The sequence below is a fragment of the Zalophus californianus genome, chromosome 8 (genome assembly GCF_009762305.2).
Source record: "Zalophus californianus isolate mZalCal1 chromosome 8, mZalCal1.pri.v2, whole genome shotgun sequence".
Lineage (NCBI taxonomy): Eukaryota > Metazoa > Chordata > Mammalia > Carnivora > Otariidae > Zalophus > Zalophus californianus.
In genome coordinates, this window is record NC_045602.1 from 20,784,146 (window position 1) to 20,801,418 (window position 17,273).

General features: G+C 48.6%; 1 protein-coding gene across 10 annotated transcripts in view; it reads right to left on the minus strand.

The window, feature by feature from the left end:
* Positions 1-524: 524 nt before the first annotated feature.
* Positions 525-17,273, minus strand: part of DTNB (dystrobrevin beta) — a 217,641-nt gene continuing 200,892 nt past the window's right edge. For 3 of the 10 annotated variants that reach the window (XR_003524810.2, XR_003524807.2, XR_003524808.2), the window contains 4 exons: positions 10,037-10,196; positions 2,628-2,660; positions 1,281-2,222; positions 552-829 (listed from right to left, as the gene is read on the minus strand). Coding sequence is in view for 5 of the 10 variants with exons in the window: in XM_027623158.2 (XP_027478959.2) it covers positions 8,902-8,999; positions 9,137-9,226; positions 10,037-10,196 (348 nt within the window). In the remaining 5 variants the exon portion in view is untranslated. Of the gene's footprint in view, positions 830-1,280; positions 2,223-2,627; positions 2,661-6,008; positions 6,063-8,858; positions 9,000-9,136; positions 9,227-10,036; positions 10,197-17,273 lie in introns of those variants that run through there. The other 7 variants (XR_003524806.2, XM_027623159.2, XM_027623160.2 and 4 more) reach the window with 7 other exon arrangements.

Here is a 17,273-nt window from a genome sequence, read left to right on the forward strand (position 1 = left end):
AAATGAAAATCACCGGGAATTGGGATTGATTATCATGTGTGCCAGAGCAGAATGGAACCCTGAGCAGGGGAGAGGCGGTGCAAGCACAGAGCCTGGCGGGGGTCAGCGCTCCCTCTGGCGGTCCCAGGTCAGCGCTCCCTGCCTGGCCGGCCGCGGGCTTGGCTGCCGAGAATCCTCTGGCTGTTCTCTGGCTGTTCTCCGGCTGCCGGGGGAGGAACCGGCTGGGGCTGCAGTGCAGAGCGCTCTGCTCCCCCTTCCCGCCTAGGCTGCAGAGCAGCGGCATCAAACGGGGTGGGCGGAAGCCTAACCAGTGTGAGAGAAAGGAAGGAGGCTATTTTTAGCACTGTGGCCAGGGTGTGAATGTCTGTAAGACTGAGCAAGGCCTGAAGCTGTCTTTGCATGATACAGGGAAGAAAATTTGTCGGTTTTTAAAGGTCAAAGGTAGGAAGGAAACTTGGGCCCCCACCCTGGGGAGCACCCCATGTGCCGGCAAGAACTCCATCAGGTCACACACACAGGAGATTTGTGCTGTTTCTTTTCTCTTTTCAACCTCCCGGTAAATTCCTGTTGCAGAGATGAGACCATGGCCCGAGGGGAGTGATGAAGATGCTAGTTCATGCAGGACTGTTGCAAGGGGGAGGCCCACCGGAGGCGGCAACGGGCGGCCCCTCCCACTTCCCACCAGCTCTGGCTCCCCTCTCCCTGCCAGGTAGTGACGTCTGGCAGCCCGCAAGCCTGGTCCAGGTGTGCAGCGGAAAGATGGACAGGAATGCGCCTCTGGGGGAGGGCCTCGCCTTCCTCATGTCAACGCCAGCTTGCTGCATGTCCCCTGTGCAGGACAGATGCGCTGTTACTCACGGGCACTATCGAGGGCCTGCGAACCAATGCTAAACATCTGCTGGGGACGAGACAGTGTCCTGGGATGGGGCTGTTGGGATGCCTACCTTTCAACTCGGGAGATGCAAAGAACTGAGAACACTCATGCCCCCTTTTAGGGAAAGGGGTAGTCTCTTTTCTGGGGCACCTGGAGTTTTTCCAGTTGTTGCTGAGGTCACAGGGTCAGGAAATGTTTCCAGGAAGAAAGAACTGGGTTCACAGTGCAAGGTTTGGGATGTGGTATTTTTTTTGGGAAAAAGGATTGTGACTGAGGAGGGCACCGAGCTTGGAGAGGTGCCTATAAATACTGGGTGGAAGGGAAGATGGCCTTAGCCTCAGGCCAGAGGACGGCAGAAACGTAAGGGTCTGTGAAACTGAGCCCCCTGAGTTTTTATGCTTTTCACCTGTCTACTACCAGTGAGTTTCTTGGAACTCCCGACAGGGCCAGAGGACAGCATCAGGAGACGCCACTCTGATTCCACTTCTGGCACCAAGCTCCCAGGCCGTGGGCTTTCGTTTCCTCATCTGCATGAAGGGGGGGGGGGGGTTGGATGGCTCCAGCATGCCTTTTCCTTATCCCCCAGTTCCTCTGTGCCCGGGGGAGAGGGGCTCTGGCAGGCTCCTGAGGGGCAAGTCAGATCCTGACAGCCTCCTTGGCTGGGGCAGCCTAGGCCTGCTGTTGGGAAGGGCCTTGCCTGAATGTGCAGCGAGATTAGGTAGAGCCCAGCCCAAGCCCCGGAGGCCCTGAGTTTTCCAGGGCAGCGGGAGAATTTCTGCAGCTCATGTGCTCGAACCATCCCTGAGTCAGTGCGGGCTCAGAGACAGCCGGCCCCGCAGCGGGAGCAGAACAGAACCCCTCCGGGCCTGGTGCCGATGGGGGCCGGGCGACCGGGAAAAGGCTGGGAGGCTGCTCCAGGATGGGACTCCTCGGAAGGCCTGGAAAAGTTCCTTTTTTGGGATTATGGGGCTGCAGCCCTGGCTCTTTTGCCTGGAAGATCTGTAACGGAGGACCACGGCCTGACTTACACACAAGAAGTGGGGGAGGGGAGGGCAGGCAAGATCGACAAAGAGACATCTCATGGCCCAACCGAAGACATCTATCCTTGAAAGAACTCTTCTCCTGAACAGATGTGGTTGTCCAATTATTTTCATCCCTTCTTTCTAGTGAGCAGGCCCCAAAGGACGTGAGAGGGTGCGGGCTGACAGGCACCACGGGAAGGGGCTCGGGCGGCGTTATGCATTGAGGGTGATCCTGCATGATGGAAATTCAGTCTGTGGGCAGGTACGGCGGCAGGTCACAGCTCTGCGTGTTGGAACCCCAGGGGCACTGGCAGTGGTTTGGACCCCTGGAGAGAAATGACAGTGGCCGTGGGCCATCAGGAGCAAGGTGGCAGAGGTGGCCAGACGGCCTCTGCCGCCTGCTCCCAGAGCCTGGTTCAGCCAGCAGCTCTCAGTCTGCCAGCTACATCCAGACACAGGGGCGACCAAGCCATGCCTGAGGCCCAGGCCAGGCCCAGTGTAGCGCAAGATGGGTCAGAGCCTGGGAAAGGGGCCAAGAGGGTACGATGGCGGGGCTGCGGCAAAGGGAACAGGTGCGGCTGGGCTCTTTAAAGGAAAACCTTAACTTGAATCTCCACCCGTTAGGACAGCTCTGGCTTGGAAAGTGTGACCAGGGCAAGGGAGGAGGGGGACAAAGACCTTGGCTACAAAGGAAAAGGGGCCGTGGGGAGGGCAGAGAACACTGTACTCACCTGCACTCTCTCTGTCCCAGCTCCTCTGCTAACCTGTACAACACGGACACAAACAACACACAAAGGTCACGGCCGGGGTCCCCTCACCAGCTGCCCCACAGACCCAGGGCTCTGCACTCGCCTCTCCCGTTTCTGCCCTGTATGCTGACTTTTCCCAACGAGGTCTGAAAAGGGCCGGGAGAGTCACGCCACCTACGACCAGCAGCTGCCACGAACATAAAACAGCCTTGGAGACAGGCGTCTCTTAGGAGATGGAGAATAATAGTACTAACATGGAAATTAAGCCGTATCTGGGGAGCAGTTACGTCATGGGGCAAGGCTCATCCCTTGCTTCTGAAAGTGACCAAGGTGAGAAGTAATTCAATTTTGATATAGGCAGTATTTCCTGCCTGCAGGCATATCTGCTTGGGAATACTAAATCATTCCCGCTCACCCTGAAATCGCGAACGCTGCCTGCACCCTCAAAAGCCTGAGAATTCACACAGGGCCCCTGCTGTCAGTCTACCAGACATGCACCAGCATTCTCAGAGCATGCAAACTGGATTTACAGCTCCCAACACCGTGGGTGGCAGGTTCTGGAGAGGCAATTCTGAAGGACAAAGGAGCATAAGATGAGGCTCTGGAGGGGCTGAGATGAATTTCGGGCTCTGAAGTAATCTATTAGTCAGTTTCATCTATGTAGTCTTGGTTACAAGTACTCAGCACTCCAGGTGAGCAGTGAGGGGCTGCAAAGTCAGAAGGGCACCCCAGTGGAGCAGAAGCATTCCCCAGGTGCAGCTACACAGAGATCCAGGGGAGGGCAGAGAGGGGGCTGAGGGAGGGGTGAATGTCATCAGGAAGTCCAGCTTGGTCATGAATTCTTCGAAAGTGCCCATTTGGTTCTTATGGTTTTTGCAGTGAGCAGACTATGTCTGCCTGACAGGGTGCTGACCAAGTTGTGTTTATGTGAGGTCAGCATGATTTCAACCCCAAAGAAGGAAACCTTCTGTCTCTCTGGTTGGTAGTTACTGTTCTCTAATGCCTTGGTGACACCAGTTACCGCCATGTTGTTCTACGGTAAAATCTCATACCCAGACCACGGCAGACAATCAGAAGGTCCATCCATAAAAACCCTTGGCTTATACCCCTACCCACATACCCACTATGGTGCAACTACAAAAACACATCCTGGGACCTGTACAATGCGAAGAGTCAAACATTTGTTTAAAACCCTACCCACGTCTCACCCCGACTCTTAACACTCTTTCCCTTGGGATGGCACCTAAAGCCACAGAAACAGAAACTTGGGTGCTCTCATGAGGTCTCTCAGGGACAGACAGAAACGCTGGTGTGTGCACTGGAAGACAGATGGGGAGACACTGAGAGCAGGAGGGGCAGAAAGGAGAGAGGTTGGCAGGGAACACAGGTGCAGACAGAAGCCCCCGAAACCAGGAGGCACCAGGCAAGGGAAGCCATGCCCATCCACATGTGAGACGCAGCCCACACCCAGACCTGAAGCAGGACCAGGGCTGCAGTCCACAGTCAGGGCAAGGCCCACGTGGTCAGGGCCGCCCTCCGTGTGCTGCAAGAAATGCAGGGAAGCTGAGGAGAAGCCAAGGGAAAAGCTCCGGGGAAGGAAGGGTCAAAGGGAAGAGAGGCCAAAGCGGCAGCTGTTACGTCTTCAGCCAAGAACATTCCACATGAACGCCGGGACCTGGTTGGGTTGTGTGTGTGCGTGTGTGACCAGAGCACGTGTTTGTGGAGTGTAAATGTATCTCTGTGCATCTCCTCCCCTCTTTGCCTCTTGCACGACAACCCTCCTGCCTTCCTGGTCCGCTCTCAGCACAGAAAGTCAGTCGTCTCTACCATGCCCTACAGTACTGCTAGATGTCTCCAACATGGCTGACCTCTACCCGTGACATTTTGGTGGCCATGCCAAATATGTCGTCCTCCTCAGCTCCTCACAGTTATCATCCACAGCCTCGCAGACAACCGCGGCGCCTGGAATAGGTTTCTCCTCTCCTCCCGGTCTCCTCCTTGGCAGTCTCGGAGTCCCAGTGGGGCCTGCCTCTCTTACCCACGCCAGCCCCTGCGGGCAAGCAGCGCTGCAGACCCTCATCCCCAGGTGCTTCTCCTTTCCCATCGCACCTTCTTTGCCTGCGGCTCTCACTCAACTTCTCCCCACCCTTCCTTACAGCTTTTCTCCCCTTGCCTAGTCTACCTGCCACTCAGAAGAAAGCACGGGCACTGGCGTTAGCGGCCCGGGCGGAATCCCGCTCTAACAGCTACTTCCCGTGCAAGTTATTTCACCACTTGGAGCCCTGTCTTGAATCCTGCCTCGTGGGCGATGAATTCAGACCAAAAGGGTGTGCTCAGTGCAGCGCATCCAGCAGAGGTGGCAAGAGTGGGCGCATCTTCCACAGCCCAGCCTCCTCGGGGCCGCTCCCACTGTGCCTGACCAAGCACTTTAGCACGTCCCCTGGCTTCTTTCCCTGTATTTGTTCATTTACTGATACCCCACTCTGTGCCGGGCACTGTTCTGGGCACTGGGGATACATCCTGAACAAAAGAGACCCAAATCTCCACCTTGTAGAGCTTATGTTTTGGAGGAATCCAGAAATAGACATATTAATATAGGACAGAAATAACAGCAAACTCTCAAATGTTATGCGTTCAGCATAACACAGACACATGAAGATGAAGAGTGTGGAGCGTGGAGTTGGAAAGACCCAGTTCAAAGAGCTTATTTTCTCACTGGTAAAATCGGGACATCATTATATCTCCCAGGGTTGTTAAGTATTAATTAGCTAATACGTGGACATCATTTAGCACAGCTCTTTGTACATAACAAGTTATTAAGCAGGTTTTATATACAATAAAGCTAGGAAGGCATTACTCGCCTCTACCGATACCTTTCTTTATTGCTTTTAATTCTTCTGTTGAGGTCACAAAACCATTTAGCTATGCTGCCCACAATAATCTCTTCCTTTCCAGAAACCCTTCTTGTATTTGTAATCACACACTCAAAGTTTGATGATTAACTCTTCCTGCCACTTCATTTTATCTCCTATTTATTTTGCATATCTCTGTCTTGCCTCCCTAACTATATTATAAACTCCTGGAGGCAAAGGGTCATGTTGTGTGCTTTCCTGGTATCTACTTCCTATGTCCGAACCATCTACCATAGTATTAGGAAATCAGGAGGCTTTTGTTGATCGCCTGACGCCACCACCTCTTTGATGGTCAGTTGGGAAAAGCAGGCCGAAGTCACTGTGGGGGTCTGAAAGCTTTGGGGAAACTGGCAGCAGGAAGAAAAGCAGAAACGAAATGGGGGAGGGTTCCCTCAGGGGCTGTGTAGCTCTGCCTCCCACTCAAACTAGGGGTCCTGCGAGCTGCCTTTACCTCTGTCTTTCCCATTCTGCTTCTTCTCTTCTTCTTCCTCTGCACCTTCCTCTGCTGTGAAAACAAGTCCAAGGCGGCCAGTGACCCTTCAGCACGGCACAAGCAGAGGACGAGGGGGAAGGGAATGACTTAGCAGGCTTGGGATGAAGCCCTAGCTAAAGGCTTACAGTCATAGCCCTCCAAGGGTGCTGACATTCACCCAGCCTGCCCCATGCATGGTGCACATGCTACCACTCTTTATCCATGAGCTCCGGGCCCCTAGGGGCAGCGCAGGCTGAGGTCACCCATCCTGCTACGGGCTCTGTGGCTGGCTTCCCTGGTGACTGAGGTGGGGGTCGCTGCTTTTTCTCGATGCCTGCTTTCCCTAAGGTGACCACATCTACCAGGGATATACCTAATATCTTGCATTCAGGTTCAAGAAAGCAACCGTCAAAGTACATGGTAGGGAATACCGAGATTAACACCAGCTTCTGTTAAGAGAAAACAACCAAAAACTGGAAGTTTTAGCTGACAACAAACTTAAAATGACTGAACAGCAAAAGTGGCTGTGTGGAAAAAGCTAATGCCCGCTCAGGTTGCCTTCCCAGGGCCTTCGCTCAGGGAGGTCACAGTTCACTGTGCTCTTCAGGGAGCAGGTCCCCTGTGATAGGGAGACGTGTGCTCAACTCTGGGAACTCACTTTGAATTGGGGCCTTGAAGCTCTTGGCCACATCCTAGTGTGGGCAAGCAAAATGGTGAAGTGAAAACCATGTCACATTAAGAGTGGCTGAAGGAACAGTGAACGGTCGCCTTCAAGAGGAGAAGGCTTGGGGACAGCCGTGTTACCTGCCATCAAATACTTGAAAGGCTAAATTAATAGGAAGGGGAGGGCCTGAACTTACTCTGGGTAGCTTCAGAGGATGGGATGAGGATAAACTGCTGACAGAAAGGCAAATTTTGGCTCCCTGATCAGGAAGAACTTCACCGTGACGGGAGCCGGTCATGAATGAGCTCACTGGAAATATTCAAACAGAGGACTTTTATATTGGGCAGCAAGCTGGATTAAATGACTTCTAGGATCTTTTCCAACCCTAAGATTCTATTATTTGTGAAAATATTTTTAAAAAGATGAGGAGGAGAAGCTATGGCTATAAATAGTATGTGCACATGGCATGGGAAATATTTAAAGACAATCTGAATATCTCACCTCATCCTAACACAAACCCCAACAGTGATAGTAAACATGCGTGGGTGCTGGGTGAGCCTCTTCCATTCACTGGGGAAGTGGCAGCCTCACACGTAAAGGGTGTCTAGTTCTGCACTTTGTAAGGATGCAGTGTCACGTGCAGGCTTAGTTCACACCTACCCGTGGACTTCAGGGCCTGAGAGCAGAGCATCAGTGAAAGGGGACCTCGTGGGCCCGCAAACCTGACCTCTGGTCCTGTGCAGACAGAAGGGTGCTGTGGCAGCGGGAACACTGGCTGTGTGTCCTCGGCACCTGAGTTCTAGGACTGGCCTTTGCCCCTTCAAGATGCACAACTTCAGGAAATTGCTTTTCTGGTAATCACTCACTGCCTTTCTAAAGGGGACTTGACAATGTGATCTCTAAGGTACCTTCCAAATACATCACAGAATTGTGTTAAAACCATTCTTTCCTGCCATGAGAGACTGCCTATAACGTTTTACGTTTTGTGAAGCTATTTGGTCTCTGGGTGCTGTGTGTTTAACGGTGTCCAGTTACCTCTCCTCCTAGTGTGATGAGCTCCTCAGCTACTGGTCTTGCCCAAATCCTAGTAAGTGGTTGGGAGGCCCAGTGTGATTAATTTCCATGGCCTGAAATTCCCTCTAAAAGTGGGATTTCTGGCTTCTCTGGGAAACTGTATCAGGGAAGGGACTTCCTAAGCATCTGTGAAGTCATCTCAAAGGCAGTCACCTCTTCTGTTGTGTGTTTATGGAGAGAACACTGCTTCTGACAAGGACTGAGAAATGGTACCAGAATGGAGGGAGCGTCACGTTCACACTCCCTGTGAGGGAGAACCGGTATCTTATCTTAACTGCCACGGAAAAACCAACCTAGGCCATGCATTTATTCTAAGTGGAAATCAGCAGATTTGAGAGGGAACCACGGGCCAGCCAGAGGTGTATGCTTTCTCCTTCAAAGGTCTGAGGACATACCTGAGGCTTCCCTGCCCTCAGAGCGGGGACTGATGATTTCAGTGGATGTGTTTGAACAGCCCATGGAAAACCTGCTTTACGTTTTTATTTAATAACCTTGTTAAGCTACTCCAAGGTATTTAAAAGTCCTCCATTAGCTGAAAAGAAACAACAGAGGGCCATCCGTAGCACTTAGGAAGGGAACCCGTCTGTCTAATATGGAACATGGGAATCCAACCACTATAAACAAATTAGTAAATATCTGGCAGTTACAAAACCAAGGGAGTCATGGGGATTCTTGAAAATATGACAATATGGGAATGGCCTTTTGTTACTTCTCTCTTTCCTGGGTTTTATATAAGGGGAACAATAGGTAAGGGTCTCCGGGAAGTCACTGAAAGAGCTAGGCGCGGGAGAGACTGAAGAAGGAGCCACACATACTACTGAACAGAGGGGTCAAGAGCGACAGATGCAGGTCACGAACTTCACGTGAGATCAGAGCCTAGTCACAGGCAAAAGGAGAGAACAGGGTTTCAAGACCAAATCAAATAAGAGAGAGCAGAAAGGCAGCTGGGAGAAAGTCCAGAAGCTTTTGTGGCTGATTCGGTTCCAGTCATCCAGGAAAGCTTCCGAGTGAGGCGGCCGAGCAGCCCTGGGGAAAGAGCGGCTGTGGACGGAGCGCACGGGGAGGGGGGGGGGGGGCGCAGTCCGGGGAGAGGGGATGACTGCGTGTGCCTGCAGATGCTGGACTGCGCTTGTTCTACCGGGTGCGGCCTTCAGAGAAACAGAACGAGTGGGCGTCTGGGCATGAACACGTGTGGGACAGAGGCTCCCTGGGGGAGGCCGTCCGGGGCATTCCTAGAAGGCGGAAAGACGGAGCGGTGAGCTGAAGCAGCGCGTGCGGCGGCCCGCCGTTCTACCGCGCGGTGAGCGAGGGAGGAGGGCGTGGGGACGCAAGGGGCGGCGTGAGGCCGGGCGGGAGCTCTGGGCTTCACCTGAGTGGAGCTCCTTCACCAGGGATGACATGGTGTTGGTGATGGAGTCAGCGGCCACCAGCAGGTCATTGCGGAGGTTTCTCCTCGTACCTGAGGACAGTCAGAGCAGACGGCGATGCCAGGTGGGTGCGCGTGGAGAAGCGAGCGAGCGCACGCCTCGGTCCGCCGGGCCCCGGGCACGGCGCCGGGCACCTCCACCCGCTCCTAGGCACGTCGGGGCCACGAGGCACCCAAGTCCGCGTTCTCCCCCCTCTTCTTCTCTACCTGTGGAGTAGGACCCTGTCAGCTGCACGCTTCTTAGCCGCATTCAAGAGAGTTGGATTCCAGAACGAACACGGCTCCCAGACGGCCTGAGGCAGGACGTTACTCTACAGCAGCCCCACCATCCCGTTCTGTCTCCACCCTAACGAGACTTCCTTGGCCGCAGTGTCTGCCCCCACCTCTACCACGTAGCTGGCTGCTAGCTCCTCAGACGGCCGTGGCAATCCTGTGCCCAGTGTGCCTCCAGCAAGGTCCTATTTAGAGTTCCAGTCTTCCTCCTCCTACTTGCTCTAAAGATTTTCCAGGCAAAGCACAACTTCAGCAATCATTCCATCCAATTCCTCCCGAGGAGGAGGCAAAGCCCAAAGGACAAGTCACTTCCCCAAACCCAGAAAAAAGAGCACAGAAGCCCCGAAGGCCTGGTCTTCACAAACATACAAAGCCTGTTGAGCTCCTGTTGGGAGCCCAGCCCATCGAATGAGAAGGGACCAACACCTGACTTATTTATACTGTATATGAACATCTGATCATTGAAAGTAAGCACACAAAAGAAAAGAAACTGGAAAAATCTCAGTAGGAATCTTGTTCATGTTGCCAAACCCCTCTAGCTCTCCATTATATTTTGCTCCAGCATCTCACCTTGTGCAAAGGCCTCCTGCATGTCTCCCCCGACTCCGCTCAGTGGGTCCTGTGGGCAGTGGGTGGGGGTGGAGCCAGCAGACGTGGAGCGGACAGGCATGGGCATTGGGCGGCTGCCTCCGTGAGTGGGCGATGTATGTGGTGACCCTGTGGCCTGAGCCTGGGAGAATCAGAGAGATAAAACATGTTATCTCAGGTATCTTACCTCTTGGAGGAAGGGGAAAGTCCTTTTTCTCAATCTAAGTCAGCCGAGGTGGCTGCAGTTCAGTGGGGCAGTGCACTGCATGATCACATTTGAAAGGAAGGAGTCAGGCTGCCTCCAGGACTGCAGAGAAGAAGAAAAGGAAAAAAAGAAAGGAAGAGCGGGGAGGGAGGAGGAGAGAATACCATTAGACTGGACTAAAAGTGGGAGGGAAAGTAGAGGCTAGTATGGAGAGCGGGGGCCTTGCGGATAGACTGAGCAGAGTAGCGGGGTTGAGGATCTGAGTGGGGTTGGGGCCGCACAGTTGGGAAATGATACACAGACATCTTTCATTTTTGTCTGCAAACACATTTATGTACATTATCGCATTTGACCCTCACAATAACTTATGAATAGAAAGGGCATAACATTTTTGTACCCATTTTATGGAAGAAAAACAAGATGAAAAGAGTTAAGAGCTTTGCGCCAGGCAACATAGCTCATGGAGATGTGGGAATAACCCCATCTACTCCACGGGCAATGAAGTGTACTCTGCACCTCTGCAGCTCTCAGACCGCATGGACCATGCACCCGAGCGTGTGTCAGGAGCTCAGCTGCAGGCTGCTTCCCAGGGGCCAGGTCACTTGTCAAACACACAATGAGGCCTTTTGGGGCATTTCATGGAGACTAGGTGAGAACAGACACATGTTTTGTGGAAACTGAACGTTACTTGTGAAGGCTCTGGTACAGTTTTGGAGACAGCTTGGAGCAATGGGATAACATTTAAAGACTCTAGTTAAATGGAGCTCACTGAGATGTGGGCCCTGCTGCTGTTCAGAGCAAGGGAAACTGGGTGTGGCATTCAGGGGGTTTTCTGTGGAAGCCAAAGTGTGCAAATGACTTAAATGAAGAGATTTATCTTTTGGGGTTCTAGCTCAGAAACTCCCCACACAACAGAATCTGCCCGAAGCATGCTGACAGGCTATCTGCACAAAGCCTTACCTCAGTGCTTCAGCCAGTGTGGGCACTGCACTAAACAGAAATGATTTGTTCTCCATGACTCTTAACTTTGATTTACGTGAGTGCATGTATGTATATTTTGAGAAATTTAAAATATACAGAAAGACAAAAAGTATAACATAGTAAAGCACCCCCAATGATAATTGTTCATATTTTGTCAAGTTCAACCTAAAAATATTGCAGATGAGCCTGAAGTCCCCTTTGACCACCAATCCTGTCCAGTCCCAGTCCCTCCTCTCACCCCTTCAGAGGCAACGATTATCAAAGATTTGGGGGTAAAAATTTTTTTACCTATGTGTACATATATAACTATATATGCTTTTAAATTTTGCACGAATGGTATCATACCGCACGTATCATTTTGCAATTTGCTTTTATCCCTTAACATACTTTCTGAGATCTTCCCATGATACAAATGATAGGAACTTAGACCCTTACATTATATACCAAAACTAACTCAAAGGGGATCATACTAAATATAAGAACTAACCCATAAAAACTCTTAGAAGAAAGAATTAGGCAATAGCTTTTTAGATATGACACATAAAGCACAAGCTACAAAAGAAAAAGACAAATTGGATTTCATCAAAACTGAAAACTTTTTTCAAAGGATACCTTTAAGAAGGTGGAAAGACAACTCAAAGAATGGGAGCAAATATTTGCAAATCATCTATTGGATCGGGGGCTTGTATCTAGAATACAGAAAGGACTCTTTAACACTCAATAATAAAAGGACAAGTAACCTAATAAAAATGGACAAAGGGCCTGAATAGACATTTCTCCAAAGAAGACATATAAATGTCCACTAAGCACATGAAAAGATGCTTGACATCATGAACCATTAGGGAGATGCAAATCAAAACCACAATGAAACACCACTTCACACACATTAGGATGGCTACAATAAAAAGGACAGATAATAACAAGTGTTGGCAAGGACATGGAGCAACCGGAATGCTTGCATGCTGCTGACAGGAACGGAAAATGGTGCATTCCTGCAGCTTTAGAAAACAGTCTGGCAGTTCTTGGGGCACCTGGGTGGCTCAGCTGGTTAAGCAACTGCCTTTGGCTCAGGTCATGATCCTGGAGTCTCAGGATCGAGTCCCGCATCGGGCTCCCTGCTCAGCAGGGAGTCTGCTTCTCCCTCTGACCCTGCCCCCCCTCATGTGCGCTCTCTCTCTCTCTCTCTCATTCCCTCTCTCAAATAAATAAATAAAATCTTAAAAAAAACAAACAAACAGTCTGGCAGTTCCTCAAAAGATTAAACATTGGGTGCTATTCGACCCAGCAATAGGAGTGGTCCTATGTGTGTCTACCTGAGAGAAATGAAAAATGAAAACATAGGTCTACACAAAAACAGCAGCATTATACATAACAGCTGAAAAGTGGAAACAATCCAAGTGCCCAACAACTGATGAATGATTTAAATAAAAATGTGCAATACAGTTGATCCTTGAATAACATGGATTTAAACTGCACAGTCCACTTACATGTGGATTTTTAAAAAAAAATACAGCCCAGCACTGTAAATGTATTTTCTTTATGATTTTCTTCAACATTTTCTTTTCTCTGGTTCACTTTATTGTAAGAATACATATAATACATATATCACAAAATATGTGTTGACTATTTTATGGGTAAGGCTTCTGATCAACAGTAGGCTATTAGTAGTGAAGTTTTGGAGGAGTCAAAAGTTATACACAGATTTTTGACTGTGTAGGAGGTCAGCCCCCTAACATCCCCACCATTATTCAAGGGTCCACTGAATAGGATTCGGCAAATAAAGAAATGAAGTATGGATACATGCTACAACATGGACAAACCCTGAAAATACTACACTAAATGGTTACAAAAGACCGAATATTGTTTGATTCCATTTATATGAAATGTCCACAATAGGCAAATCCAGAGAGACAGAAAGTAGATTAGTGGATGCCTGGGGGTAGGGGCCTTGGGGAGATCAGGAGTGAGTGCTAATGGGTGTGGGATTCTTTCAGAAGGTGATGAAATGTTCTAAAGTTGACTGTGGTGATTGTTGCACAATTCTGTGAATATAGTAAAAACAACTGTATTTTAGGCTTTAAAATGGTGAACTGTACATACTATGTGAATTATATCTCAATAAAACTATTATAAAAAAGATACCACTAAGAAAAATAAAAAGGTAAGTCACAGACTGGGGAAACATATTTGTAAATTACATCTGATATAAAATTGTGGGTTTTTGTAATGATTTTTTGAATTTGACACTAAAAGCAAAGGCAACAAAAACAAAAATAAACTAGTGGGATTACATCAGAAGTAAAAAGCTTCTGTACAGTGAGGAAACCATCAACAAAATGAAAAGCAACCTACCAAATGGGACAAAATCGTACATATGATAAGGAGTTAACATCTAAAATATATAATGAATTTGGGGCGCCTGGGTGGCTCAGTTGGTTAAGCGACTGCCTCTGGCTCAGGTCATGATCTCAGGGTCCTGGGATCGAGCCCCGCATCGGGCTCCCTGCTCGGCAGGAGGCCTGCTTCTCCCTCTCTCACTCCCCCTGCTTGTGTTCCCTCTCTTGCTGTCTCTCTCTGTCAAATAAATTAAAAAAAAAAAAAAATCTTTAAAAAATAAAATATATAATGAATTAATACAACCCAATAGCAGAAACAAAAACAATCTAATCTAAAAATGGACGGAAGACAGGTGCCTGGATGGCTCAGTCGGTTAGGCGTCTGCCTTCAGCTCAGGTCATGATCCGAGGGTCCCAGTATCAAGTCCTGCATCGGGCTCCTTGCTCAGCAGGGAGCTTCTCCCTTTCCCCTTCCCCCTGCTTGTGTTCTCTCTGTCAAATAAATAAATAAAACCTTAAAAAAAAGGGGGCATCCAGGGGCGCCTGGGTGGCTCAGTCATTAAGCGTCTGCCTTCAGCTCAGGTCGTAATCCCAGGGTCCTGGGATCGAGCCCCGCATCGGGTTCCCTGCTCGATGGGGAACCTGCTTCTCCCTTTCACTCTGTCTGCCGCTTTCCCTGCTTGTGCTCGCTCTTTCTCTCTCAAATAAATAAAATCTTAAAAAAAAAAAAAAAAAGGACAGAGGAACCAGGCATTTTTCCAAAGAGGATATACAAATGGCCAACACGTATATGAAAAGGTGCTCAAAATCATGAATCATCAGGGAAACGCAAATCAAAACCACAATGAGATACCACTTCACATCTGTGAGGATGGTTATCAAAAAGATAAGAGATACATATGAAAACATGGACAAAAGGAAACCCCTGTGTACTACTGGTGGGAAGGTAAACTGGTGCAGTCACTACAGAAAACAGTATAGAAGTTCTTCAAAAGAGTAAAAGAAAATGAAAACAGGATCTAGAAGAAATATCTACACTCCCATGTTCACTGCAGCATTCATTATTCACAGTAGCTAAGATATGGAAACAACGTAAGTGTCCATCACAGATAAATGGTCAAACAAGAGGTGGTATATATGTACAATGGAATATTATTCAACCATCAGAAAGAATGTCCTGCTGTTTGCAACAATATGGATGGACCTTGAGGGCATTATGTTAAGTGAAATAAGCCAGAGAGAGAAAGACAAATACTGCATGGTCTCACTTATATGTGGAAACTAAAGGGTCAAAATCGAGTAGAAAAGTAGTTGGGGCTGAGGGTTGGGGGAAACAGGGAGAGGTTGGAAAAAGGGTACACACTTTCAGCTATGAGATAAATAAGGTCTGAGGATGTAATGTAAAACATGTTGACTATAGTTGATAACACTACTGTAGAGCTGAAATTGGCTAAGAGAATAAAACTTCAATGTTCTCATACATAAAGATAAATATGTGAGGTGATGGATATATTAACTACCTAGACAGAATCCTTTCACCATGTATGTGTGTATCAAGTCACCCCAATATATGCTTTAAATATCTTACAAGTTTATATGTCAAGAAAGCGGAAATGAAAAAAAAAAGAACTAAACAAACAAAAAACAAACTTGCGTCCAGAACATAAAAAGAACTCTTACAGCTGAATAATAAGATAACCCAACTACAAAACAGGCAAAGACCTGAACAGATAGTTCACTGAAGACGATGTACAAATGGGCTAATAATCACAGGGCAAATGCTCAACACGAGGAGCCAACAGGGAAAGGAAAAGCGAAATTACAGTAAGATACCACTTATCTACTGAAATAGCTACACTCAAAAAGACTAACAGATGTGGGAAAACCGAAACTCTTATACCTTGCTGATGGGACTGTAAAATGCCACAACCACTTTAGAAAACGGTTTGGCAGCTTCTTAACATGGTAAAGAACTTACCTATAACCCAGCAACCTGACTCTTGAGTATGTGCCCAAGAGAAATGAAAACACATGCCCACCCAAAACTTATATACAAATGTTCATTAGCTACAGTTTAATAGGACAAAAGTAGAAATAACCAAAAGTTGATTGGTGAATGGATTGACAGAATGTGGTTTACCCATACAGTGGAATACTAAGAAGTCTCTTTTTGCTATTTTTACTATTGTTTAACTTTTATAATAATTTTCCATTGACAAACACGTTCTATCTTGTGAAATATTTTATTTTTCTCAGTGCTTATAAAACATTTATTATTATTTATCTTTTCAGGGTATATATTTTTCTTCCCAACATCTCAGGAATCCTGTTTTGGTTAGATAACATTATCACATATTAACCATTGTATTTTGGGGAACTACCTCCACCTTTTACGCTGTAATTGCCATCATGCCCTGCTTTTCTTTTCTTTTTTTCACGCCCTGCTTTTCTGGCCATTTTTTGGGGAGAGGGGGCAAATAATAAAGTATAAAATTCACTCTGGTTTGGAAAGTGCTTCTGAACAGCCAGATCGGGCAGTTCCAGCCCCAATCCAAACGAGATAATGAAGGTGGGAGAGAGGTAAGAGAATCCATAGAAAAGCAAGAAAGTCTATGCAGTGGCCTGGCTTTGCAGGAAAGTCCTATGAGCCAGCACAATTTGGGACACAGGAGATCACAAGTAGTGGACACTGGCAAAGCCAGGGTCTTTCTTGGGCCTCCAAGAGCTGAGGAGCACAGAGTCAAGATCATTGCCTGCGTTGCTTGGATAGTATCAAGGAAGGACCTCATGCACCCCAGGAGCCGATGGTTTTCCAGCTGCAAAGGCAACAAGCCTAATGTTGTCTCTCAGTCATGGAGGAGTGAGAGTCTCACTGAGATCATGTGTGCACCCTGGCTGCTCGGGGAGCCTATGAATTCAGCTGCCTCAGTTGCAGGGCAAGGAGCACTGCCTGTGTGAACCAGGCCTGGCCACAAGCAAAGGACATGACTGCCTCAGCACAGATCAAGCTGGAGCCATGGACACTCCTCCCCTGGTGCCACAGCACCCAGCACTAATCCCCCAAGGCACAGCACCCATCTCAGGTGCAGGAAGGGGGATAAGAATCTGGGCCGAGTCTCTTCAGAGTTTGCCTGGAAATGTCCAGACTGTGCCCAGCTCAGACAGTGAGCACTCAAGAGGGAAATGAAGTCCTGTTAAAGATTTCTTTTTTGCTTTTCTGAGTATGTGGCCTGTGAAAGTCACACTCATTTCACTGTGTGACAGTTGTCTGTCATCCCCGCAGAGGGCCGACCCAGCATCAAGCATGTGGCAACTATTCAATAAAACTCCCTCAGTGAGATCTGGGCCAGGCACCACTGCCTGAGGTCTGAATGTTAGAGTCGTAAGACCCGAGATGAATGACTAGGTTGCTTTTTAAGAACATGAAACTGAACCTCTGCAAATATTTTAATAGGAAAATGATGACAGGAGATGAGGCTGAAGGGATGCCCGGGGCTGAAGCTCTAGAATCAGGAAATGAAACTACTGCCCACCATTGGCTTCAAAAGAATCAGGCCCTCTTCCTGGGATCAGTGCCCAGGACGTGCTTTCTGAGGAAGATGAACAACAGACTCCAGAAGCTGTCTTTGTTCAGAGCAGTAGGAAGAGAAAGGTGAAGACTGCTGGGAAGGCACCATTTTCCCCAACAGATGTCAAG